The sequence below is a fragment of the Neomonachus schauinslandi genome, chromosome 14, assembly GCF_002201575.2.
Source record: "Neomonachus schauinslandi chromosome 14, ASM220157v2, whole genome shotgun sequence".
NCBI classification, from domain to species: Eukaryota; Metazoa; Chordata; class Mammalia; order Carnivora; family Phocidae; genus Neomonachus; species Neomonachus schauinslandi.
Window position 1 is genome coordinate 87,590,959 of NC_058416.1, and position 26,807 is coordinate 87,617,765.

Below are 26,807 nucleotides of genomic sequence, written 5' to 3' on the forward strand. Positions count from 1 at the left end.
GGGGCCCCGAAGTGCCTCCCAGGCAGGGCATGCCCTGGGTGAGCCCCCAACTCCCACAGTGCGGCCCGGACCCTGTAGGTGCTTGTGAAGGCGGTGGGTGGGCCCCGCCGGCACTGCACAAAGAAGAGAGGAGAGCTGGGAGAACAGCAACCGTGAGCACATGGAGGGTTCGGAGAGATGCTGGTGTTGTGATGCCGTCGTGTTAGAAGGGCGTGCGCGGAGGTGCGCTCATGCTCCGTGGCGTGCTCGGACGGAGCTGCCTGGGGGCTGTGGCCGAACCCCGGGAAAGCTCACCAGGCCGCAGTCGTGGGCTCGCGCTGCCGTCGCCGAGCACCACGGGCTGGTGGCTTCACCGAGAGCCATGTGCTCTCATGGCTCCCGGGCTGGGATGGGGGTCGGGGGTTCCGCTGGGGCCTCTCTCCTTGGCTTGCAGACGGCTGCCTTCTCCCTGCACCCTCACGCAGTCTTCCCTCAGTGCGCGTCCCTGGGCTCTCGCGTTTTGCCCAAATTCCCTCTTCTTGTGAGGACATCAGTCAGATTGGATTAGGACCCGCCCTCGTGGGCTCTCTGACCTCATCACCTCTTTAAACGTAGCCACATTCTGAGGCCCTGGGCCTTGGCCTCAGCATACAACTTCGGGGACCCCCAGTTCAGCCCACGCACTCCTCGTTTCCCTGTATCTCGTCACAAGTCCCGCTTCACTGAAGCACCTGAAACAATGCTTCGCTACTAAGCGTGAGATTTTATCCGTGTCGATTAGTGGTGCTAACCTTTTATGCTTGAAGCACCTGCGAGCCTGTGGGAAAGCTGCAGGACAGCCCGGTGGGCTCCGGCAGCCTTGGTGCTCTCAGCATCCGTTCCCAAGCTTTCCGAGAAGCCTCTCCTGCGTGGCCTCCGTCCCTGTGTGGACACACGCGCACACACACACACACACACACACATACACACACACATTCTTTTGCTTCTTGCTGACCCCCTGAGAGTGGGTTGCAGGGTGCAGCCATTCATCCTGAATACTTCAGCGCGCGTCTCCCGGGAACAAGCACGCTCCCTCACAAACCCCTCGTACGGTCGTCGAGTTCGGGAAGATGGGCGTCAACGTGATACCGTGACATGACATGTGGCCCCCGTCCGGGTGCTTCCGCTCCCCCCACGACCTCCCACGCAGCAGCCTGCTTCCCCCCCCCCCGCCCCCCCCGGGGTCCATGCTCCAGAACAGCTCCTCGGCCTGCCCCCCTCGGACGACAGTGGCATTTTGGGAGTGTGGCTGCCGGTCTTGCAGAATGGCTCCCTGACGCATTGGATGCGTCCTGCCGCTTAGATCCGGGTGACACCTTCTGGAAGCGATAACGGGTTTTTCTCCGTATGTCTGGTCAGGAGGCAGCCAACGCCCTTTACTTCGTACTTGTCATCTAACCAGGTCACTCTTCAGAGATACCATTCCTGGGTGCACTTGGTATTTTTCTACGACCGTGACCCCTCCTGGCCTCCTCATGTCATCCTGGCCTTGATGGGAAAGCTGCCTTCTGACTTGGGCACAGTCCCCGCCTGGCGCTCCGACGTCTCCTGGGCCGGTCCCCTTGCTCCGTGGCCCCTGTGCCCGAGGCGCTCCTTCCGGGTGCCCGGGCTTCTTGCCTGGCCGGCTCTGCAGCTCTCTCCAGACCCGCTTTCCCACTTCTCCCTCAGTTGGCTTAGCCTGGAGGGAGGAGAAAAACCCACAGGCTCTTGGTCAAACCTTGTCATAGCCTTGTCTCCTCCCCCTGCTCAGAAGAAGGGGGTTGTCCGAGAGGAGAAAGCTCCTGTTCCCAAACGGCTTTCTAGCTATTGCTTCGTAAGATGGTAGCATTTGAAAATCAAATATGGAATTTCTCTTATTCTAGTTCATTTAGCTTTTACAGATGTTTCCTATGCCTAGAAGCAGTCTGAATCCCTCCCATAAAAAGGGGACATTTACATTTGAATCATTTTAAAGCCTTATACAGCTTTTCACAGAGCGTTTCCATCAGAATGGGGAAAGGACTTAGCGGGGCTCCATTATTACCTGGATTTGGATTCGCTGAAGGTCTGATTGCAGGTTATATACACCAGGAGTCTGTGGGCGACTTCTCAGGAAGCCACAGGGCAGGAGGGAGGGGGACGCTTTATTTCTGCAAGTAACACTGGCCAAACCGAGTTGCCTTTTTGTAGGAGTGAGTTGACCTTGTTCAAACCATCCTGTTTTATTAAATCACGTCAGGTGTGTTGAGAGTGTAAGACGTCATTTGCTATGGTTGCTGGAATCACATTTTCCCTGGAGAGGGGAGCTCTAGTCTGCCTGGTCACAGGCCCGTTAACAAGCTATAGAGAGGAGCGTTTTTAGAAACCTTGTAGACAGGGGTGGGGTATGTGTGGCAAAACAACAGACATTTTAGGAAAAAACTGAAATGTCTAACTGCACTTTTATTTTTAGTGCTTTTTGCATAGTGAATGTCACTTTTTTAGGCGAGGAACATAAAAATGTATTAGATATAATGTGGCTTGCTCATAAAATCATCATGCCTGGTATATTTAGAGTATGGACAAGTCAGGAAAAATCAAACTTATTCTGTCTTCCCTGGGCTCTTGCATCTCCAGAGAAGTGACTAAGCATCTTGTCTGTTCTGTTCAAGAGTTCCCTCAACAGGAACCTTGGCCACAGCGAGGGATCAGAGGGCCGTCCCCCTGCTTTACTGGGGGTGCTGTTCCTGGTTTGCAGGCTTGTGTTTTCCGAGTTGACAAGAGATCTCAGAAAGCAGCTTCCCTCTTCTTTCTAGGAAATTAAATTCCTCTTTTGCTTGAGATGCACAAAGTCATGTTGCTCATACTTCCTTCCCCTCAGACTCAGCCATAAGTACTTAAAAATTAAGAGCAAAACTACTGCTGTGAATTAAGGTTCATTCAGAGAGATTCTTGGGAGAGAAGCAAAGCCGGGCTTGTTTTTGTGCCGCCTGCGAGGAGGGGGAGAAGGCACCAGCGAACAGATGTAGGGTTATGAATAGGCCCGGCTCAAAGCAGACCGCACTGATGAAGAAACAGGTCTAAACTAAATGACGCTTTTAAGTAAGAACACGGGAGGGGGATTTGCCGTGGGCTCCTGTTGTTAGGGAGCCCCTGGCCCTGGCAGTGGATTTGGCATGTGAACGTTTCATGCTCACTGAAAGAGTTCCTGAAGCGATTGTTGGCCCCAAGCGGGTTCCCCCACCCCTGCCCGGTTCCGAGGGAGAGTGCTGGGTCGTGCAACTTTGCACCAAAGCTTGCGACCCCCTCTGTGGGGGGCTGTTCCCGACCCCCATGATGCACACTCCATAAAGCCACCAGAGACCTGGCATCTGCAGGTGGTCTTGGGGACCCTCAGAAAGGTCCTCCCCCCCCCCCCCCCCCGCCGTAGCTTCTGTGCTGGGGTCTGCCCGGCCCCAGCAGCTCTGGTCCCTGCTGCTGCTCGTGGGTCTGGCGACGGCCTTTGTTCTGGACGTACTTTGTTGGGTAGGGTTGTTTCCACTGAGCTTTGAAAGGATCCTCTCTGCCTGCGGGCTTGTTTTTATTTCTCCTGGGTACGAAGAGGATCGAGGATCGGTCGTAAAGGCTGCTTGTGATACATGGGTCCTCGCTTCAGACCCGATAGTCCCGAAACAACGGGGACCTGTTGCCACCAGCCAGGTGCTCCCATCTGGGGAGCAGACTGAAGTATGGTGGCTGGCCTCTGCAGGGGCCCCCGAAGGGCAGTGCCCCATGTAGCCTCGGGATCGTGTATGAGATCCACGCACAGATGGGAGCACCGAGGCCGAGGGACACTAAGTGGCTGGTGCAGGGCCCCTTGCTCTGCCCTCCGCATGGTGCTCAGAGGTGGGGTGCTCCCCCTCTGCCCTGTGAGCCACAGACAGACAGGACAAGTTCGGCAGGAGGGGTGTGGGCGGTGGGGTATTACAGAGCTGAAAATAAAACACGAGGGAGCTCTCGGGGCACGGATAAAGAGCTCCAAGGTATGTTACGTGGAAAGAGCAAAGTGCAGGGCAATGTGTGCAGATAAAAAAGTCAGCATAAATGAATACACGTTGATAGGCCAGGAGTATACCTGGAAACATGCAGGACGTGATGCTCGGCTGCTGGAGAAGGGGGGCGGGGGGGGCTTGTCGTGCTGTCCACTCTGGAGCATCGGGCCATGCGCGGACACTTCCCGTTAAATGTTGAGGTCAAGAAAGAGTAGACGGTGCGTGGGGGCTGGGGTCTGACTGGGTGTTTGGGCTGAAGGCACGGTGTCGTGTGCGAAGCTCGAAGTGCGCTGCGGAGGCGTGGCGGCTGCGTCCCCCGAGTGCTGCCCTGTCACCGTGCTTCCGGGTCCGCGTGCTGCAGGCGCGTGCTGTCGTGCTGTGCTCCAGTCCCTCTGCCCCTGGCCGTGACTTTGCCTCCCCACTCCTCTGTGCCTGGGGCTGGGGTCCCACGGTGCTCCTGATCTGAGGCAGCTGAGCTCGCAGCTGCTCGGTGACTCTCGGGTCAGGTCACAGGGTGCCGCGGGAGTCCCGCTCATCCAAGCGAGCGCGCTCAGAAGTCTGCTTCCTCCGGGAAAGGGAAGGCAGGCCGGCTTCTCCCCCGGGGCTTTGTGTCTGGGCCGTGTGTGCTCACACTGCTGTCCCGCCTCTCCCCAGGGCACCCTCATCCAGCACCTGAAGGAGCACGTTCTTCACGGCAACATGGGCAGCGGAGACGTCCTGCTGTATTACACCACGGTAGGCGGGCTCCGAGGGCGCCAGGAACCAGGAACCGGGCTGTGTATCGGGGCGGGTGCCCTCCGGTCCGCTGTGCCCCTCCCGTCACTGGCTTTGGTCCCTTCAGGGCCAGTGTGATTGGTCACGGGTTTTGTGACGGGGGCATTCTCTTGCGTGAGCTGGGTGGGCCCAATGGGAGCTCATGGGTCCTGGTACGAGGGCGGCGGGAGGGCCAGCGTCAGAGAGGAGACGGGGCGAGGGAAGCAGAGTTCAGAGTGAGGTGAGGTCACGAGCCAGAGGGCGGGAGTGGCTTCTTGAAGCTGGAAAAGGCAAGGGAAGAGATTCCTCCCGAGAGCTTCCCGAAGGCGCACAGTCCTGCTGACACCTTCACTTTGGACTTCTGGCCTCCAGAACTCTCACATAATGCATTTGTGGTGTTTTGGCCACTCAGTTTGTGGCAGTTTGTTGGAGTGGAAATAGGAAATGTATACAGGTGGTTCTCCCAAGTACTGTGACAGCAGGGGGTCCAGGTGTGGAGGCGGGTTGGGCCTGAGACTGTGCTGGGGACCGGAGCTGCTCCCCATTGCAGGACCAGCCCCGGAGGCCCCGTGTCCCTGCCGTGGGCATGGGCCTGTGGCTCCGGTTGCCCCCATGCCAAGCCCATGCGTGCGCTGGCTGGCGTTGCCCTCACAGAAGGAGTTGTGGTTGCTGTTTTTTTAAAGACTTAGTTTATTTCTTTTAGAGAGCGCACGCAAGAGCATGTGAACAGGGGCAGGGTCAGAGGGAGAGGGACAGAGCCCGATGTGGGGCTCAATCCTGCAACCCTGAGATCATGACCTGAGCTGAAATCAAGAGTCGGGTACTAAACCAGCTGAGCCACCCGGGGCCCCACTCACAGAAGGAGTTCTGTTCTGGCCCGAATCCTTGCCGGTGCACCTTGTGGCTGAGCCCGGGTACCCAGCTGGTCTGCCTGGCCACCTCGCTTCTCACTGGGCTGTTTCACTAGAATCCTGGAAAGGCTGCTGCATTCGCTGAGCAAGGACGGGGGCCCAGGGAAGGCAGATAGCACAGTGGAATACAATGTCCTCCGGGTCAGACGCCACTGGGACGTGGGACGGATGGGACCCTGCCTCCAGCACATTCTCCTGGCTTAGTGTGGGATATGCATCATTAAACCAGAGCCTGGCTTCAAGCAGTTGGAGACACTCCTGTCCTTGTTGAACTCTGTAAGATGAACACTTAGGACGAGTTAAAGGAAGTAGTGTTTTATTCCAAAAGAGGAAAACTTGAAGTTGGCTTTTTCCAACTGCAAATATCAAAAGGTTTCAGAGTGATTTAGCTCCGTTTTCTGGATGACAGTTCTGTGCTGAGTTTTTAAGGAAACCGAATGTGTTCCCGGCCCGTGAGGTTGATGGCCAGGGCCCTGGCTGTGTCCCTGGGGACAGAGCCCGGGATTCCACTCACTCAGGGAGCACTCCGAATGTGTGGCCACGCGCAGGCTGCCTCGTCACTCGGCATGTCCAGCTGAAAATCAAGGGCTTGGGCCCAGTGATTGGGGTTCCCCTCTGCTGCAGGGATTTATCCCCGGCCCTCCTCCGCCCTCCCCCCACACAGGCCAGTGGTGCTGGGCACCGCCAGGCTCTGGGCCCTTTTCACGCAGAAAGCCCAGCAGTGTGATGGAGCGTCTTTTGAGTTGCAGGGAGACCCTGGCAGGTGCAACGATGTTCAACTCAGCTGCCTCCCTGGGACTCACGGTTTAAGATGCCAGGGTTTTACATCGAGGGCAAGAACATAATGAGAAGAACTCAGATCTGGAGCGGTTTTCCCAAAGGCATTTCATTTTTCCTGAAGCATCCTGCTTGGGAGGGATGGGCAGGTGGCTTTTTCTGTGGAGCATGCTGGCGCCCCCAGCCTTGGGTGACAGCAGCTGCAGGGGTCCCCGCGGCCCGTGATGGACTTTAACCGCTTTCTCGGACAGTGAGTTGTCCGGGTCACTGTGCTGCTTGGGCTGCCCAGCGCTGGTTTCTTTTGTTAAGAATAATTCCTCTGAAAGAAACTCACCTAGGGATATTAAAACTTGAGATTTTTGGGTGACCCCAGCACTGGTGTCGCTGAGGGGAAGGACAGGTAGCTTTTCAGGGGCCCGCTGGGTTCTTGAGCCCGTCACCCAGGCCGTCGGTGACTGCTTGCTGAGGCTCTGTGCTGGTTGTCTCTTACGTGCCCTCGTCTGGGGGTTCTTAGCAGGCTGTACTGGTGGGCTGCTTGGGGTGCCTCGTGGGGTGCCCGGCCCCCCTGTGGGACCTGCACAAGGGCATGGGCGGGGCATCCTCCTGGCCCCCCGTGCCTCCCGGGAGGACATTCCTGCTGCCTGCTGGAGCTTTCCTCTGGCTCCCTGGCTCCTTGGTTCCCTTGCTGTGTTGGTTTAGCTCTGCAACCGCCCACAGTTGCCCCTGCATGGATGGGAACACCATTGCCAGTGGGTTTGTGAGCACCTTTTTGCCTTAAAATTTTTCCTAACAAAAAAAAAGGCCTTCTTTGGGGGCGCCTGGGTGGCTCAGTTGGTTAAGTGACTGCCTTCGGCTCAGGTCATGATCCTGGAGTCCCGGGATCGAGTCCCGCATCGGGCTCCCTGCTCGGCGGGGGGTCTGCTTCTCCCTCTGACCCTCCTCCGTCTCATGCTCTCTGTCTCTCGTTCTCTCTGTCTCAAATAAATAAATAAAATCTTTAAAAAAAAAAAAAGGGCCTTCTTTGCATACGAAAAACATTCACACGCTGAGACATCAGGGTCCTCCTGGGCCGGGGGCGGCCGCGTTGGTCGTGCTCACACACGCGTGTGTGTGTTCCCGTGGCACATGTGGACGCCTGCCCGGGTCTCTGGGTTTGTGCACAGCTACGCTTTCCTGCGTGGGGACAGGGTTATGCTGCACCCCATCTGCTGGCTTGTTTTACACGTAAGCTCAGAGACTGGTCCACGTCCGCGCAGGCCTCGTTCTCGTGAACGGCGGCGGTGGGCTGACTCCTGAAGGCTTGCCACGTGCTGTTCCAAATGTCTGATGCGGCTTCATGGATTCATGTGCGGTGTTCCACAGTAGATGTGCGTGGTGGACGTCTCCTTGCTTTCCATCTCCCAGCAAGGCTGCAGTAAACCTCCTTTGGCCCATCTTAGCGTGCACGTGTGCATGGATCTGTACAGGAAACTTGGCGTGGAGTTGCTGGGGTGAAGCGTCGTGCATCGGAGATGGGCAGTTCTTGCCAACTGTTGGCTCAGTTTCAGGAGGTTTTCTAGGGACGTGAGAAGCTGAGTGACAGAGGCAGGGGCGCTTGGCCCAGCGTTCTGTTGACACTGTGTTCCTTCTGTCTGTTCCAGGTCGGCTGGATGATGTGGAACTGGATGGTGTCCGCTCTTGCCACGGGGGCGGCCGTGGTCTTGTACGATGGCTCCCCCCTGGTGCCCACGCCCAGCGTGCTCTGGGACCTGATTGACAGGATAGGGTAGGTGCCCGAGACACTGTGCTCAGCCACAGAGCCGCCCTGCTGTCGACTGAGCTAGCACTGGAGTCTTCTTGGGAGCGCTTGGCCCCCCAGAAGGCGAGGGAGGGCGAGGGAGGTTGAAGTTGCCGAGGAGGGTGGGAAGGGGCAGGCAGTCCTGACAGGGACTGACCGAGGAGAAGGGGGCCACCCCCAGGGGCCAGAAGTGAGTCTGGAACATCAGGGTACAGGAGAGGGAATGGGATCTTGTGTCTCTAACTCTGGAGCCTTAGAACTGCTGGAAAAGCCCAGGAGAAAGGGAGACAGGGCCAGGGAGGATTCTGTCTCACGCAGGGCTCCTCCAGCTCCAGGGTGGGCTGGGGTGTAAAACAGGCTGCCTGGGGGACGGTGTGGATACGTCCGTGGAGGGCAGGTGCAGAGCCCAGCACTGGGGCATTCACAGGGTCTGGGCGTCCCACCGCCAGCCTTCTGAGCCTCATGGTGAGAGGACAGTCCTGCTTTTGTCAGCTGTCCCTGGAGTGTCCTTGGACCATCACAAGGTTGCTCCAAAATGCTCCTGTAGATGCTGCATGGGGGTGTCTGCCTCCATGGCGTCCTGCTAATGGCTCGCTTCTTGGGTGGGACGAGCTGGGATCCCGAGGAGCAGAGGCCGAGCGTGGGGAAGGATGCTGGGCCCTCCTTCTCCCAGTTCCCCTCCTCACGGTCACTGGTGGAAAGTGTCAGGAGACCGTTCTGTGAGTGCTTTCTTTGCTGATGAATTAATCATAACCGGTGGAAGCGTCCTCCCCCTTGCGGCCCGTGCTCACTGTCGGCCTAATGATCGCAGTTCCGGGGGTGAGAATATAGAAGCAGCAGAGCTCCGGGGGCCTCTGACACGTGCTCATTACTCTAAGTTTGAGTCTGTTCATGGTGGGGAAGCAGAGGAACCAGTAATGTTTTTAAATCCTTGGCCATTAATATTTCAAATATAACTTTGCCTGGCTTGGGTAATATTTAAATCCTGACATTTGGCTCACAATATTGGCGAGGAAGGTTATTTCCTAATGAGACTGTTTCTAGCGAAAGGTTAATTGAATCCCTGGGAACGGAGATGACTTTAAGAGCTTTACCCTTAATACCTGTGAGCTAGGCTCCAGGTGGGGACACTTTTTGGTGTGTGTGTGCACGCATGTGTGTGTAACAGGAAGACAGAAAATACGCATTATTGGGGCTCAGTGCTAACGAATTTGAAGGATTAAGGGCCCCAGGAAAGCCAGCTCAGTGTGTGTGTGAGTGTGTGTGAGTGAGTGTGTACGTGCACGCGTGTATGTGTCTGCCTGTGTGCACAAGTGTGTGCTTGCGTGGGCAAGAGTATGTATGTCCGCATGTGTGGATGAGTGTGTGTGTGCACAGGTTTGAGCGAGTACATGGAGGTGTGTGCGTGAATATGTGTGAGCAACAGGGAGTGCCTGTGTGGTTGTGCGTGCACGTGGGGGTGAGTGCATGTATGTGTGTGAACGAGTGTGCGCGCGCGCATGTCTGAGCATCCATGGGTATGTGGTCTGGGCCGACGTGGTAGGCACGTCCTGAGCATCTGCCTTCCATCAGCCCCGGACGCTGCTGGAGACATGGCCTTGGCCCTCCACAGGGCCCCTCTGGGCCGGCCGCGAGCTTCCCTGCCCGGGTCATGGAGGCCGGCGCAGCTCTGCGGCCAGGCAGGAGCTGGGGGAGGGGTGCTTGGGAGAACTGCGGGCCTCAAACACCTGCTCCAACTGCCAACGGCCATTGAAGGAGGGGGTGCAGGTCAGGTGTGGCGGGAGACCTTCATCTGACCTTTACCTGTGCCCGCCTGCTGAAAATGAAAACTGGTCACATAAAATCCTACCTGTGTGTGGCGAGAGGAGCGGCTCTCCCAAGCCGGCCGACAGCAGGGTCCTTGCAGGCCGTTTCAGGGTCTCTGGGTTTTTAAATAACATTGACTAATGTAGGAAGGAAATCTTTGCCGAAAGACGTGTTGGCTCAGAGACTTACGAACATGTCTGATAACAGAGCATTTATTTTGTAGACACAAACAAGGTTCTTCTAAAAGATGAATTTTCTTTGTCATTTGGGGTGTATTTCTGGGCTCTGGGAGTCTGGCTCGAGGAATATTTGGGTTAGAGTTGGGGCCAGAACTCTGGGGTCTTTTGTCCAGGCTTTGTGTGTACCTGGGCCAGCATCAAAGCCACCTGAGTTCCCACGTGTCGCCTGCCTCTGGGTAGGAGAGGCCTAGGTGGCGCATGGTGGGGCCTGACGGACTCATCTGGCAGAGTGGACTTGCTGACAGCCGTCTGCAGGGTCATGTCCGCATCCTGCACATCTCTGGGTGTTTGCACCAGGTGCCCTGCTGGGCCCTGGGGTGTGCACAGCAGTGGTGGAGGCAAGTGGGTCCCTGTCCTCGTGGGGCTGCACCCAAATGGGGGAAGGAGAGAGAAAAAGTGCTGTTGGTGCCCTGAGGTCAGGGACGCTCCCCGGAGGCAAGGCCGCCGGGGTCTGAACCTCAGGCCTGGGGAGGGGACACGAAACATGTTCCAGGCAGAGTGCCCGGCCCTAAGGTGGGACCGGGATAGGTGTGCGCGGGGAGACCCTGTGCTATGAATGTGAAGGGTGGATGTGGGGCCGGCTAGGGGATGGGGGCAGGAGGCTGGTCCCTCCGGGACTCTCAGGCTGGTGTGCACGGCGGGTGCTTTTCTGCATGAAACACGACACCACTGGAACGTTTGAAGCAACACAACCCGGTGTTTTTAAAGGCTAAGTGTTGCTCCTGAGTGGAGAATGAATCGGGGGGTGGCGGGGCAAGGGCAGACGCAGGGAAACTGATGGGTCTTTGGCAGATGGAGTTCCCCAGGCACAGGGTGGGTGGCCTTGGAAGCGCTGTCTGTGAGCTGCCCTTCGGGCGCTGGGGCCGACACCTATCCAGCCGGGAAGCTGCCTCATGCTTTGTGCAGTGACCCAGCAGTATTCCCTAACAATATGCCGTGCTGAGCACCCACACAAAGCTCCCATGCTTCGTGAGCTGAGTGTGTTTTTACACATCTCCTGCAAGCCCTGGAGATGGATGGGAAGACCTTCCCGTTCTTCAGACAAGCAGGCCTGTGACCCCGGCCCAGCACCTGCTCAGGGTCTCTGTGCATTGCCAAGGTCAGGGTTCACAGGGATATGGAAAGAACCACAGAGAGCCATTGATTTGGGGGATGTGCAGAATAAGGAATGTTGTTTTGGTGTGGTTGGTGGTTGGAGATCTTGGTGCCGGTGGCTGGGGGCGGTCACTGCTCCACCACCAGAGGCTGAAAGCATGCCTTATCTTCTGTGAAAATGTAGCTATTCCTGAAAGGGTGACACCTTAGTCCTTGGAGGTGACCTTGAATTTGTGAACCAGACTGGCTGAGTTAATGCAGTAAACACGGGGGATGTGGGAGGTGCCTGAGGTCTCAGTGGGCAGCTTACTGGTGGCAGGTTGGTGGTTGTGAAGCGAAGAGGGGGGCCAGGAGGGACAAAGGATAGCAGCCTCGAGGGGCCCTGCCCGCCCCCAGCCGCCCCAGCATCAGATAGCACGTGGCTGTCTCCCTAGAGGGAGACGCCACCCAGGGGCGAGGGGATGAGGTTTTTGCTGCCCAGAGGGATGCAGAGGGACCTGGACTTTGCAGCCTCCTTTGGGCCCGAAAGAGAAGGCATTATTTAGTTAGGGAGATGGTCTGCAGGTCAAGGGCTGCCTGGCTGCAAGAACAGCTGGGAGGTAAATGGAACGATAAATCGCGCTCTCCCCCAGAAATACAGTGATTTACGCTCCGCATGGTGTCATTCTCCGAGTGCGGACGTGGGGGAAAGGACCGTAGACTCTAAACGTTTGAAACGAGAAGAGCTGCGATTTTGTAAGTCATTTAAGAATGGGGGTGGGTCCTGAATGCCCAGGATGGGCCCTGCTCCCACAGAGGGTCCTGCCACCCTCTCCACCTCGGTGGAAGGGGCTCGCGTGAGGCTGGAACTTGAGGGGTCTCGGTTTTCTGGCCTCCTTTGGTCCCAAAAGGGCAAATACCCTACAGTTGGGAAGATTGTGGGCTGATGTGCGAGTCATTGTCTCTCACACGGAGCCACGTGTTCAGGGGGCCAGGGCTCCGTACGTGTTGGAGTCGGGGTGCAGATCTGTCCCTGCTGAACCCCGCAGTCCACACAGGTGTTTGCTGAACACTGGGTATTAATTCAGCCCAGAAAAATGATGTGTCTGGGATTTTGCAAACTTGCCAGAAACGAGTCACTAATTTGAGAAAGCTCTGGAGCGTGGAATGTGCAGGAGCCTTGAGAGTTTCTGTTTTCTTTCCCTCCTGTGCCCTTAGCATCACCATCCTTGGAACAGGTGCCAAGTGGCTGGCCGTCCTTGAAGAGAAAAACATGAAGCCAGGTCAGTACGCCCCTCAGGACGCTTGGCCTACGCCCCGTCTTGCCAGCCAAGGAATCCAGAGCCGCTCTCTTACCTGTCTCCTGCACGCAAGCCAGAACAGAGGTGTCGGATTTAGTTTTAATCTTTCTGTGATTCTTCGCCCTAGTGGAAACCCATAGTCTCCAGACACTTCATACGATCCTGTCCACCGGCTCCCCTCTGAAAGTCCAAAGCTATGACTACGTCTACAGGTGCATCAAGAGCAGTGTCCTCCTGGGCTCCATCTCAGGTAGGGCTTGCACCATGGAGAGGGGGTTCGGGAGGAAGCAGGGGAAGTGGGCACGACCAGGCTGGCCCCCCCCCAAGTGTGCACAGCCTCTGACCCGCCAGGTCCACTGTCTTGAATTCGTCCCAGGTAAACATCAGGACGCACATCTCTGCACGGTTGGCTCTTCTCGTTCATGATAGTTAAGTTCTAGAAAGTCGCTGAGTTAGTGACCGCTGAACCATCGCTCGTGGGGGAGGTACACACACACACACACACACACACACGCACACACACGTATCTCATCTTATATTCTGGAGACAACCTTATATTATAATCTTATATTCTGAAAACAACCTTTTCTGGTAGATTCTGTTCTCTTCACCTTACAGAAGAGAAAACAAGGTTCAGAAGTGTTAACTGACTTGCCGGAGCAGCCCCCAACAGGGTGCAGTGCGGCCGGCCCCCGGGCCAGAGCTTCTTGTGCCCCCTGCCCCTCCCCTCGCTGTCCCCCGGTCTTCTCTCAGCGAGAGCTGAAACCAGAGCACGGCACTGTCTTGTTGCCCCACAGCTGGGGACGTGTGTGGGGGGCATCTCGAGATTTCCACCACTCGGCTCATGTTCTCAGATGACCTTGAAAGCACCCTGAGTGTTGATCCTGAGGTCATACATTTTAGCGAGTAGGAGAATTTGCAAATACAGAATCTGTAAATAATAAGGATTGGCCAGGGGTGAGAACAATTGTTGCAAAATCGTTTAAGTTCGTTAAAAGCTGGAAATTACCTATATGCCTGGTAGAAGGGGATTCATTGACTAATTTTTGGTGCATCCTTAATTTTTGCGGCTGTTAGGAGGGATACGATGAAAATTCTTATTTAGATGGAAACATATTTATTGATACTGAAAGAGAGTTGTGATACGTTGAGTGAGAGAAGCAGATTGCAGACTACAAGTGTGGTCATTTTTGTAGATCAAGAAAAGGAATATGTGGGGGGGGGTGTACACCCGTGTGTGTGTGTATGGACATTGGGATTTCAAGTGACGTTTTTTTCTCTTCACTTTTTTCCCCAACATGAAGTTGTATGAAGACAATTTGTGCATGTTGCAAAGTATTCAGAATCCAAAAAGGAAATAGAGTGGTGTCCACCCCACCGCCCGGCCCGTCTTCCTTCCCCAAGGAAGCCTGTGGTTGTTTCCTGTCGGAGGTGTCTGTACGTAGGTGGGGGAGCATGTGTTGATGGGGTGAGACCCATTTAACTTAGGGTTCACGCTGTTCCATGTTTCCCCCTTAACAGAGTGACTTGGAGTTAATTCTGTCGTAGCTCATCAGAATCTTTAGATGACTTTATTTTTCTGAAAACACATCTTTAAAAGATGCCATGTGATGTGCTTGAAGCCCGAGGCTGCCCTGCCAGCCCTCCGCCTTCCAGCTGGACCCGTGGCCCGAGGCTGGGGGTCTCGAGCTGTTTTGGCGGGCAGGGAGGGCTGGGGTCCCGCCAGCATCTGAGAGTGGCCTTGGGACATCCCCTTTCCTTCTGAGCCTCAGTTTGCCTGCCTTAAAAGGGATGGATTGTACCATGTGGCCTCCAGGGGCCTTTCCATATGAACGCTGCCCGTTGAGTGGGCAGTCGTGCCGGGGCTCTGGTCATTTATTTAGCAGGGTCATGGGCCTCGTGACAGGTGACATCTATCAATGTTTGCTGCCTGTGTATCACTCTGTGGAATGTTGTGGATCCTGGAAACATGATAGCTCTCCTGTCCTGACACAAAACACTCTTCAAGATACTCCAGGGGGAAAAGCAGGAATAGGGTGGATGAGGTGCTCTGTGTGCATGAGAAGTTGTCTGTGGAGAGGGTCTCCGGCCAGGTGGCAGGGAGGCTCACATCCACTCCTCACCCTCCCAGAGTTCTGGGTCTTGTCTCAAGTGAGAGCCAGACGCATTACCTGTCCAGAATGCCGGTTTGCAGAAGCTTCGGGAAGTAGTCTGAGTGGTACCGCTGGCTGATCCAGTGCTGTCAGACCCTCAGCCCTGGGCTGGTGCTGTGCGCGTCCCACCGTCTTCCGGAGAGCATCCTAAGCCTCGGGGGGCAGCGCTCACACCTCCCCGGGGCCTGGAGCTCTGGTCAGTCCTTGCCAGCCACTGAGATGAGCGTGGTTCTCATTTTCATGGGGCACACCTGCCATGACCCGAGGTGTCAGGAGAAGGCAGAGGGGACATCACACTTCCAGCCTCTGTCCGAGGGAAGAAGTACAATCAGCTTAGAGTCGAGGCCAGGATGAAAGCCTGCTGGTTGCTGGAAGCATCCAGACGTCTTACGTGGCTCTCGAGCGCCCTCTGCCCTGGGTCGTGCGCGCTGGGCACGGTGAAGGAGGGACTGCTGCTTCAGTTACGGGGGCATATTCCCCGGCACACAGACACACACGTGCACACACACGCACACGCACACACGCACACGTACGCAGAGGAGTTGCTGGGGTCAGGAAGCCGGCTCTGTGTGCGCCTCCCGCTCACGTCCCCCTCGGGGTCCCTTCCCGCCCCGAGTGCCCAAGCGAGGGGACAGTCGTCGGCAGCAGTGGGTCTAGCTTTGGGGGCTCCTGCCGTTCCTCTCGGTGCCTCTCCGGATCTGATTCCCTTTCGAGCTCCTTCCCGGCATTGGCGTGCTTCCTACCTGAGACCCAGCCTGCACGGAGCCCAGGGGTGCGGCTCGTCTGGCCACAGCAGAGGGCCTCTGTGTGACCCGTCTGCCCAGGCAGTTCCTGTGGGGTAGAGCTTATGGGCGAAGCTTCCATTTTCTGTGAGCCCGAGTCTCGAATTTCATTGTGACCACGAGAGGTCATTTATTTTGTCTCTCATCCAGCAGGAAGACTCGGTCAAAAAATAAATCACCCAGACATGGGCGGTTTGCTGCAATTCCTAAATCACCTTCCCCATTTCTCCCTGAAAAGAAGCGCTAACCATCTGTGGATTTTTCAGTCTTTACCTGGAGAAAGAGTAGTGATACCTGTGTTTTGGGGTCTTCCTCCTTTGGTGTTCACAGTAAAAAACCAGGCTGTTTGTCTGTCTTCTGAATTTTGGATCTCCTGTTCCTTTGTTTGCAGGTGGCACTGACATCATCTCCTGCTTCATGGGCCAGAATTTTTCTATTCCTGTGTATAAAGGGGAGATTCAGGCCCGGAACCTGGGCATGGCCGTGGAAGCGTGGAACGAGGAAGGTGATGGCTTCACTAACCGTCTTTCTTTCTGTTTCTGGGCGTGGCTGGTAGCTCGGAAGCACTCAGGTGTGTAACTGCCCCAAGAGAGAGACGGCCCAGCTCACTTCTAGCCACCCACCGGGCTCCCGTCCCCAGCCCCCTTGGGCCTGCCCGCCTCAGCAGTCAGTGTCGGGCGGGAGCACAGTGGAGAGCTGTGTTCAGGAACTGCCGGGGGGGCCGTTGTTCTCCCGGCATCCAAACCCCAGAGACACTGCTCAGGCAGCCCGCTGCCCTGCTGGTCTGACACCTTGACCCGGACCCAGTGAGGGAGCCGGAGGTTGGCCCCTCTGACAGTCTCAGGGCGAGCTTTTGCTTTGTAGCCTCTTAGTGGCTATTGGTAAATCAGCAAAGTCTCTTGGTATCTCCAGCACCTAACAGGGCCTGGCCTGGCATGTGGTGTGTGCACTGTACAAATTTGCCCTGCAGCCACTGTTATTTTAACCGGGCAGAGTGAATGGGGAGTTTGTGTGAGGAAGAGGGAGAGACGTCAGCCCTGGTGGTTCCACCAGGTCAGGGGCTGGAAGCCTGGATAGCACAGGAAGGATCTCTCCTTCCAGTTCACCGAAAGTGTTGCCAGAGACCTTTCTGAAAATCAGTTCTTACTTTCAGAAGAGGACTTTTCCCTGGTGCTCACAAAAGTTCTCGGCCCCATATATCTGTTTTCTTCCCCACCGCCTGAACCATTTCTCTTGGTCTCGGTCACTGCTACATTCTGTGGCCTGGTCGGGGGGAGATGCTCCTGGCAGAGAGAAACCAACGGCCGTCTCTTCAGCTTCCAGATGTCTGTCTGTCCTCTATCTCGGGGGTTCTGTGGGGTGGGATGAGCAGGGCCAGGTGAAGGAAATGTGGAAACTCTGCAGCCTCCCGGGACGCACGGTGGGATGGTGACTTCTCAGTGCGAGTCCCGCGGTGCTGTGCTGTGGAAGGTGCTGGATAAACGGGCCCACTCACGGGGAGGGATGCTGTGCTGCCCTCTCTCCTCGGCCTCCCTGGCCTGTGCTGTGCCCGGGGCTGGAGACCGGTGGGACTCGGTGCAACTCCCTTAGCCTGCAAGTCGGGAGTAGTGAGTGAAGGTGAAGATAGGCAGGGACGCGGTGGTGCAGGAATTCCACCCCTGGGAGAGGTACTTGCCCATACGAGCAAGGGGAGGCATGCATGTGTGCTCCTGACAGCACGTGTACAGTAGGGAACAGAGTTGGGAACAGTAGAGCTTCCCCTTCAGGAGGAGTAAATGGCCACAATCGCACGTGAAGAATTATAAGCAGTGAAAACAGATGAACCAGAGCGCAGTGTGTAGCTGCTGAGCGAATCACCCCGACCCCACGCTGGGAGAGCAAGGCAGGGTGCTGGACGCACGCAGCGCGATGCCGTCTGCGCAGTTTGGAAACACGCGGGATGACTGTGTTGTTCAGAGACACGTGTCGATGGAGTGAGCGTATTAATACATGTGTGGGAAAAATAAATTCCCTTTAGAAGAGGGGTTTGGGAAGTCGGGCGGGAAGGTCACCGGGGGTCAGTCCCAAGTGGGGTGTGTAAGCGACGGAGAGCGTGAGTATGCGCCACGGTGTGTGGCTGCTCTGTGTGCTCACGTTAGTTTTTCATTCTTCCCGAACCAGGAAAGGCAGTCTGGGGAGAGAGCGGTGAGCTGGTGTGCACCAAGCCGATCCCCTGCCAGCCCACGTGCTTCTGGAACGATGAGAACGGGAGCAAGTATAGGAAGGCCTATTTCTCCAGATTCCCAGGTAGGTCGGTTGGTCGGGGATGCAGACAGAGCTGCCCAGACTCCGCTGGGGCTGGGCCTTTGGGGTCTGGTTCTGGACGCAACACTACCCCCCCCTCCCCCGCCGCTCACAGCTCCTTCTGCCGGTGGGGCGAGAATGAATGTCTCGGATCAGTATCTTGTCACATTCCGCTTGAAGCCATCATGTGAAACTGGAGTCTGGGTTAGTTTCTTCCTTTTTTTAAAGATTTTATTTATTTATTTGAGAGAGAAAGAGAGCACATGAGTGGGGGTGGGGAGGGGCAGAGGGAGAGGGAGAAGGAGAGAGAATCTCAAGCACACTCCCTGCTGAGTGTGCAGCCCAATGCAGGAGATCTCAGGACCCTGAGAACACGACCTGAGCAAAACCAAGAGTCAGACGCTCAACCGGCTGAGCCACCCGGGCCCCCGTGGGGCGGTTTATGCTTAACTAGCCTCTGTGCGCAGAGCCCCCGGGCCCCATGTGCGGCGGTTTGCCCGCGGGAGGGCTGTGGGCCGCACACCCACCCAGGATTGTGCCTGCCAGTTCAGAGAGAAACGGCGTGTTCAAGAGGAATCTGGCTTGGGACTCTTCCTCTCTGCCCCGCGTGCACCCTCACCCAGTCCTCGCGGGAGTATTGGAGGAGGAGTGCTTTGGCGGTGGTATGATTTACAACCCGCCTGTCACTCTCACACAGACTGACATGCTCGCGTTTCATCTTCCGAGTGGCGCCTTGCCCCAGAGCAGGGAAGGGTTTTATTTAAAGCTCTGACTCCCGTCTCCCTCTTACCTTCGTTCGTCAGCAAGCTCGAGCTGGTGCAGCCCTACCAGTCACAGTGTAGCAAGCCCTCTGTCCCAGAGCGGTTTTTGCCAAGTGCTTGCTTGCTTCGGTCTCTAGAAAGGTAATTTGATTTTGCGTTGACCGCATGTGGAGGATCAGAGAAGGGCAGGTGGCCGTCGGGGGCAGAATTTGCCGTGGACCCCTCCCGTTTCTCCGCCTGGCTTTTGCACGCTTGCACATCCCACGTAAAAACCACCAAATCTGGCATCGCGCCCCCACGTGGGCGTCGGAGGGGGACCCCAGATGGGGCTTGGTCTCCCCTGGGTACCTGCTCACTTGAGCCCCACCTGGGATCCTGCCAGCATGCAGCTGCCCAGACGGTGTGAGGCGGGATAGTGGGAGCTTAGAGAGAGAGAGGAGTGTTCCTCAGATGACCCTGAAGGACAGGGCGGGGGCCCCTGTCTTAGGAAGAGAGTAGAACCTCAGCTGGAGGATTCATCTAAGAAATCCATCTCTTGTCTTCTGCAGTACTGCTCACTGGTCTTTGGAAACTGTCTTTCCTATAACTTGTTATGTATACAGGTTAACATGATAAATGTCTCAGGATTGATTTCAGAGTCTTTCTTTTTTTTGAACTTCTGGTATTCTCTCTTGGAGAAAACAAATATTTTGTGACCTGTTATATTTCCAATTTTCCTTGGCTGCCAGGAAGCTCAGAGTTGAAATCATTGCTTGGTTGTAGCATTCCTCTACCCCCAGGGCACGGTTTCTAATTCTCTTTAAAGAATCTCATCCTGTAGTCGGTTTTATAAGTAGTTTCCTCAGATACTTTCTGGGAGTAGGGGGAGATATATGAGCCGGTACAGAAAGAGGAAAGCAGTTAAGATAATGGGACTCTGAAGCTGTTGGTCGTGGATGGGAGGAACACGGGTAGAACCTGACTGTCCATGCCCCAGCACTGGGACGTTCTGACACTGTACTGGAATTGGTGATTAAAGGAAACAGCTGGAGGCCAAGGCTGTCGTTTCTGTAGCAGGAAGCAAACTCACAGACATCGACATCATTAGGCCAGGTGAAAATGTAAGCAGGCAGGGATATCCAAGAAATCAGTAAGCGAAAAGAAGAAGTTCAACACAGAGGGAACAGTATCTCTTTTGTGTCAACTTTTAAAAGGAAATGTGTGTGTGTAAGTCTGTGAATAAATGCATAACAAAGGGTTATCTGAGTGGGGGAATTATGAGCTGTCTTGCTTTTCTTTATATATTATCACTTTTAAAAACCTAGTAAAAATTTAAAGAGAAATTAGAAGCAGACTGAAGAAAGATTTAGACCATTCTGATTCTACAAAGCAATGATTTCAGCTCTGAGTTTCCTGGCAGCCAAGGCAAAAAGGGAAATAAAATGGGTCCAGGTAAGTGCAAGACACAGTCCGCTTTGGAGGCCAGGCCAGCCCACCAACTGTCAAGACTTTGAGCTTGATGACATGGAGACAGCCAAAGTTCCCCTCAGCCCACACCAGCAGAAGAGTTCAAAGCGGGAGGAGGCCCCGAGTCATAACTGCCGGAGTCCTAGGTCCTACCATAAGAGAAGCATGTGCAGTTTATTCACAATGGCGCATCTACAGACGTGGAAAGCCATGCCATCGTTCTCTCATGCACAAAAACACATGCTCACCGTAGACGATTTCCTCCAGGAGGAAAGCCAGAGCAAGGCTGGGTCTCCCCCGTCGCGCTGGCATGCTGTCGCTGAAAGGGGGTGGAGGGAGTCGGTGTGGTGAGCATGGCTGGAACCATTGGCTGGGGGCACGGAAGCCCGCAGGGAAGCCTGCATTTCTCTGTGGCGACCACCTGGCAGCAGAGCCACCCGCCCCGTGTGAATTCTTCCTCCTGACTCTGGATCGTACGAGGTGGAGGTGCTTCATTCACAAATGACAGTTCCTTCAGGGTGCGTTTGCGTCTTCCGTTTTGTCTCCATCTCCAGGGCCTTGCGTTCATGGTCAAACTCCTGGGAGAGCTGGCTTTGCACAACCCAGACTGTGTGGGGGGCGGGCGCTTGGGCCCTGGATGGGAAAGGACTGGGGGGCGGGCGGGCGGGACGCGCCCTGCGGCCGTGTCTGCAGCCCTGTCTCCCCCCGACGGCATCTGTAAGCCCGGTGTTCGGAGTAGCCGTCAGATGCGCTTCTGCAGAAACTTGGCGTGTTGCTTGCAGTCCTAGGAATGATCTTTTCCCCGTTTGTGTACATGAGTCTTTCTCAAGTCCCAGCAGGAGAAAGGGGTTTCTGTCTTTGGCGTGGGGAGGAGGGGAGAAGGACCTGAAGGCGCACAGCCCTCTTTTGCACCAGAAGAAATGAGCTCAGGAGGCCCTTCGTTCCCAAATTGCCTCCCAAGGACCACACTGCCTGCAGATGGACAGATGGCCTGGCCTTCATCTGGGCAGGAGCCTCAGTTGCTGCTCGTGCAGTCTTGCCACAACGGTGAATGAGCAAGGGGATAAAGGCAGTATGTGGTCACGGGTGGCGTCTCCTGGACAGGTGCAAGCGGATGGGGTTCGCACCTCCAGCCAGGAAGTGTCTCCAGGGTTGCAGGGGAGGAGGTGCTCTCAGATGCCCTTTCTGGGCCGCAGGGACTCAGGGCTCATTTCAGGAGGCCAGGCTGCCCCTGGGGAAATGACTTCCAGGTGGCCGAGAGCCGGGGGGGATGTACTCTCGGTCATTCACACCCCTTTGGCCTCCGTTCATGCGGCTGATCAAGGGTCACTGCCTTTGGCGGCAGGAGGAAGCTTCTGGCTGGTTTAATTGCTCCCTTGGCAATTCCCTTGAGGCGTGACGTCTCTTTCCTATTCCGTGGGGGTGGAGGATGTGGCCAAGGCTGGGGCTTTGATCCCTGGGGATATTAGCTTTGCTGTATGCCAAGACGAGGGCCTCCCGGGAATGTCGCCATCCCAGGCCCCAGCTGCACACCGGGCCACACGGGGATGGCGCAGGTGATTGGTTTCAGGGTCACCTCTGATCCCTGCCCACCCCTGCCCATTCCCCTGCCTTCCTTGTCCCCTGGGTTTTACCAGCCAGTTAGCTCTGTGCACGTGGCTTGTGCCTTAGCTCGGGCCTCCGTCAGTAGCCTCCCACTGGTCGTGCTCCTGCTATTATCCCACTCCAGGAAGGGCCCAGCCCCACCAGACCAGCCCCCTCCGCTGTCCCAGACCACCCTGTCTTCCTAAAGCGTGCCTTGTGGCTGCTACCCTTCACTCAGAGGGCCTGCTCCCAAATCTCCCATTGACCTTCCCTGGCCGCCCCTCGCACCCTCCCTGCCCGTGAATTCGTGAGGCCCTTGTTGGCGCCTGAAGGAGTGGTGTTCTCTTGCATGCTGGTGCGTGTCAGAACTGGGCGCACAGGGGCCCCTGCTAGACGCTGTGCTCTGGGGGCAGGAATGGTCTGGTCCACTTCTACCCCTGGGCCCCAGCCCCATTCCATACCTGTTTCTGTGCCCCAGCCGTGTCTGTTGACGAGCATCCTGTTGCTGTCCGGCCTGCCATGAGCGTCTGTCCAGGCAGCTGGTCAGGACCCCTTCTCCTCGGGGTGACTGAGCACCTCTGCCTCCCTGCAGGTGTCTGGGCACATGGCGACTACTGCAGAATCAACCCCAAGACTGGGGGCATCATCATGCTGGGCCGGAGGTGAGGGTCTTTAGAGGGCTTCTCTTCCCTGGAGCCCCCTTTCCCGAGGCATCCAGGCAGGGACAGGAGGCATCCCGCATCAGCTCCCCGAAGGCCAGGTCTGGGCCTGATCCACATTTCTGTGCCCAGAGTGGGGTGGCAGGCTGTGGCAAAGGTGTGTCCGTCCATGGTAGCAACGGCCCTTCCAGAACTGGGAGCGTGTGGGTGTTGGGTGCACAGCATGTCTGTACAGGTGGGAAGGGGCAGGGGGGTGACAGGTGTTTCCACACAGAGGGGACTGCCTTGTTGTCTGGCTTGGAGTTAGAGAGAGAAGGTGACCGGCGGGCATAAGGAGCAGGGGAGGGAGCCTTCGTGACTGGGCCCAGCGTTGCTGTGTGGGAAGGGGGTAACTGCCCCTGCCCCCTGGGTGACGTGCCTCACTCAGGAGCCACTGTGTGTCTGTGACCTTGTCTCTTTCCAGTGACGGCACGCTCAACCCCAACGGAGTGCGATTCGGCAGTTCGGAAATCTATAACATTGGTACGTATTTTCCCTTTCTCGAATTATTCTCAAGTCATCCAGGAAGGAAGGAGGGTGTGTCCTAGCGGGAGCCTCAGAGCCTGCTTTCCAAAGAGCCCGCCTTTTGGCATAACTCTGGCCCGTTTGCCTCAGAGGCTGTGAGGGCATGTCCTTCTTTCTGGAATGTACCTCATCCACATTGCTTGTAGCCGTAAAGCCTCAGAGGCCCATCCCTGTTCCATTACATTTTATCTTCGCAGTGAGCAACCTTGGGTTGCTTAATTGTGTCTCGTCCTTTTGGGTGAGGAAGAAGCACAGAGAGGTCGTGTGATTGCTGGAGGTCACACAGCACCATTCGGGACACCACATACAGACAGTGGGCCTCACAGCTGCACAGCAGAGTCATCCGTGGGCCTTTGAAATGCCCCGCCCAGGCCCCCAAGTGGGCCTCCCTGGGGGTGGCTTCCTGCAGATGTCATGTCGAGGTTGTTTGTGTAGCCAGGACGGAGAAGTCCTGATGCGTCTGCCTCCAGCCTTTGTACCTCCCACCATGGAGTCCCCACCGCTGGCACTTGCGGCCGCTTTGTTTTTAAATCAATCTGTGATTAAGCAGTAAGGCCTGTGTTTGGCTTCTTACAAACATGTCGACCACTGCAGCTCAAGCTGAAGCTCCGACCCTTGCCAGTGATGGGCGGATGGGCGTTCTTCTGCTTGTCCACCCTGAGGGGCTCTTCCCAGGAGGGTGGAGGAGAGGCGGCGGTCCCCATCAGGCTCGGGTGGCCGGCCTCCCCCTCCCTCCTCACTGGCCATGGTGGGCGGGTGCGAGACTGTGGCCCCTTCCCGTCTCTGCAGTGGAGGCCTTCGAGGAGGTGATGGACAGCCTCTGTGTCCCCCAGTACAACAAGGATGGGGAGGAGAGGGTGCTCCTCTTCCTGAAGATGGCTTCCGGCCACACCTTCGGGCCTGAACTGGTGAAGAGCATCCGCAGCGCCATCCGCGTCGGCCTGTCTGCTCGGCACGTGCCCAGCCTCATCCTGGAGACCAAGGGCATCCCGGTAGGTCGGCCGCTGGGCTCGGGCTCCTGTCCCCGGGCAGCGGCAACCAGAGCGTCCTCATCCCCTGCCGAGAGCCCCCACACGCAGAGACTCGTCTAGAAGCTTGTTCTGCTTTATATATAGTTTGTTTGCGTTCCTGGCAACCCCATCTTTTTCCCCCCAACATCTCTTTCTCTCTCTTTTTTTTTTTTGTTAACCCTTCCTGAATTGCGTGTAAAGTAACTTCTGCTAAATACCTGTGTTCGGAGGCTAGGCAGTCCCAGCCCTGCGCATCCAACGGGCTTTTCCCCGGTGCGGTTTTAGTGTGTTCTTAAAATTATTAATGAGAAAATTAATTTTAACTTTTTAAAGAGCCGCTGGGGTGCTGTTCCTCTTGCCTTTTAAGTTTTGCCCGTGGAAAGAAGAGTTGACTCTATTTAGAGGCATGTCTCCAGAAAGCTGCTCCCCCTTCTACTTTGTTTAGGTTCTGAGTGGGGGAGGAGGGGCGCCCAGATTGGATCTCAGCTTTAACTTGGACTGCTCACAAGGCGAATGTCAGCTGAGAAGAGGCTGCCGTGTGCACGCGGTGTGCACAGACCAGCCAGGCTGTACGGAAGTCTGCAGAACGGCGATTCTCTGACAGGGACACGGCGCAGAGCCTGCTGACTGGGCCCCACGGGAGCACAGCTCTGATGGTGCCCCGAGCAGGGCCGGGACTTCTCCTGTCCACCCGCTTCTTTTAAATTTTGGTTATGCACAGGAAGTGTCTCCAGCTTGGGAGTTCTCTCTGTCTCGGTTGCTGACTCCTGGTGACTCTGGGGACCATGGCTCTCGCAGGGAGGGAAGGCACTTCTTGAGTCCGTGATACTTACTGCCTTCTGATGAGGGCCTAAGGCTTTCCTTCAGTGAACCAGTTCTGTCTGCTTCTGGAACATTCTGGAGCACGAGAGTTTGATTTTCCCCTTGGCTTTCTTTTGTTGAAACAGGACGTGTGTCCTTTGCTGCTGGAAGGGTTATTCCCCAACTGTGTGTGCTCATGAGATTAGTGGCACGGTTTATCTGAGAGATACAGGAAATGGTGGCCCGTCTTTCTGTCCTCAGCGTGGCGCTCGGGTTGCTGTCAGCCCCTGTTCTCCGCAGGTGCTGTCTCCGCTGTCTGGTTGGGTTGGGAAGTCACTCCAGGGTTCCCTGAGATTTTTCAAGGCCCTTGTGTTTTCAGATCCTCCTGATCTGAACTAATGGATTTGGGGTGGCCCCGTGTGTCGTGCGCTGGGGAGGGGGTGGCCCAGCCAAGGAGACTTGGGGCACTTGGGGAATTGCGAGGCCGACAGACCCCAGGCAGCCACGACTGCCCTGACCCCCGCACATCTTTGTCCCTGCTCACAGTTGAGACGCCTGGCCCATCCCAGTAGGAGGCAGCATGACGCGTATGCCCCAGGGAGGCCCAAGCAGCGGCCGGTGGGCGTGGGGGTCTCTGCCTCCCCACCACCCTCCCCACCAGAGGAAGCAGTAGCAGGATTTCTTCTGAAGCACGGTCTTCTTTCTTCAGCTGATGGAAGATATAAATTATTAGCTCCCCTGAGCCGTTCTTGGAGCTTTTGTGTAAAGCTTACAAGCCCGTACAGCGTGTGAGACTCTTGCATTTTGGGGCGAGAGGGGCCATCACCCAAGTGACAGGCAGTCCCTCGGAAGCTAGCGCTTAGATCCTTAATTAGTTCACACTTCGCCTGAGTTTTTCAAATGAATGAATTTTAATTACATCTCAGGTTAAAAAAAAAAAATAGTGCCCAAGGAGGAGAGATCAGGGCACCGCCGTTTTACTGAAGGGCTCTGTCCTCGAGTCCCCTGGCCCCCGGACACCCGGCACTGCTACCAGAAGCATGGGGATCAAAGGCGGAACATGCAGGCCACAGATTTTAGGGGGAGCTTTGAACATTTGGAAGGAGTCTGGCTGTGAGGAAAGTAATACCCCATCCCGACCCGACGAACGGTTCTGAGGGAAGATTAGGGGGAAGCTTGGTGAGGCTCGTGGACGAGGCTCACTGGCCAGTTGATGGTGACGAGGTGGCGGGAAGCCAGCCTGCTGCTGACATGATGCTGATGGCCCGATTTTATGATACAGAGAAGGGTAATGAAGTCAATGTAACTGACGAAATAGAAACACAGTCTGACAGTGAGGCACTTGCCAGAGCTGTCAGGGTCTGAGCCCCCTGGGCTCCTGTCCTCCCGGCAGGGAGAGGCGCTGGGCCCCCCTTCATGCTCGAGGAGGCCAACTGGGCTTCGGGAATCAGCCCACAGTCTCCCAGATGCGGTGGCCCAAGTGCCACGTGCTCACCGGGTGGAAGGCCCCCTCCCTGGCGCACCTGCGTGGCGGGCTCCAGGCCGAGGTCATTCGGTCCGTGGTTTGCACGTTTGGTCCGTGGTTTGGTCGTTCGGTCCACAGTTTGGTCGTTTGGTCTGCGGTTTGGTCATTCGGTCTGCAGTTTGCACGGTCGGTCCGCGGTTTGCATGTTCGGTCCACGGGTTCGCGGTTTGGACGTTCCGTCCGTGGTTTGCATGTTCGGTCTGCGGTTTGCACATTCGGTCCGCGGTTTGGTCGTTTGGTACACGGTTTGCACGTTCCGTCTGCGGTTTGGTCCTTTGGTCCGCGGTTTGGTCGTTCGGTAGACGGTTTGCACGTTCCGTCTGCGGTTTGCACATTCCGTCTGCGGTTTGGTCGTTCGGTCCGCAGTTTGCAGTTCAGTCCACGGTTTGGTCGTTTGGTACACAGTTTGCATGTTCCGTCTGCAGTTTGCACGTTCGGTCCGCGGTTTGGTCCTTCAGTCCGCGGTTTGCACGTTCCGTCTGCGGTTTGGTCCTTCGGTCTGCGGTTTGCACGGTCGGTCCGCGGTTTGCATGTTCGGTCCACGGGTTCGTGGTTTGGACGTTCCATCCGTGGTTTGCACGTTCCGTCTGCGGT

At 56.3% G+C, this 26,807-nt stretch overlaps 1 protein-coding gene across 3 annotated transcripts in view; it reads left to right on the plus strand.

The window, feature by feature from the left end:
• The window catches only part of AACS (acetoacetyl-CoA synthetase), a 54,014-nt gene that overhangs the window by 25,840 nt on the left and 1,367 nt on the right, over positions 1-26,807 (plus strand). The window contains exons 9-17 of one of the 3 annotated variants that reach the window (XM_021698691.1): positions 4,662-4,742; positions 8,089-8,213; positions 12,563-12,627; positions 12,773-12,895; positions 15,972-16,085; positions 17,741-17,866; positions 22,247-22,316; positions 22,777-22,835; positions 23,667-23,869. In XM_021698691.1, coding sequence (XP_021554366.1) covers positions 4,662-4,742; positions 8,089-8,213; positions 12,563-12,627; positions 12,773-12,895; positions 15,972-16,085; positions 17,741-17,866; positions 22,247-22,316; positions 22,777-22,835; positions 23,667-23,869 — 966 coding nt within the window. The remainder of the gene's footprint in view (positions 1-4,661; positions 4,743-8,088; positions 8,214-12,562; positions 12,628-12,772; positions 12,896-15,971; positions 16,086-17,740; positions 17,867-22,246; positions 22,317-22,776; positions 22,836-23,666; positions 23,870-26,807) is intronic. The other 2 variants (XM_044921323.1, XM_044921322.1) reach the window with 2 other exon arrangements.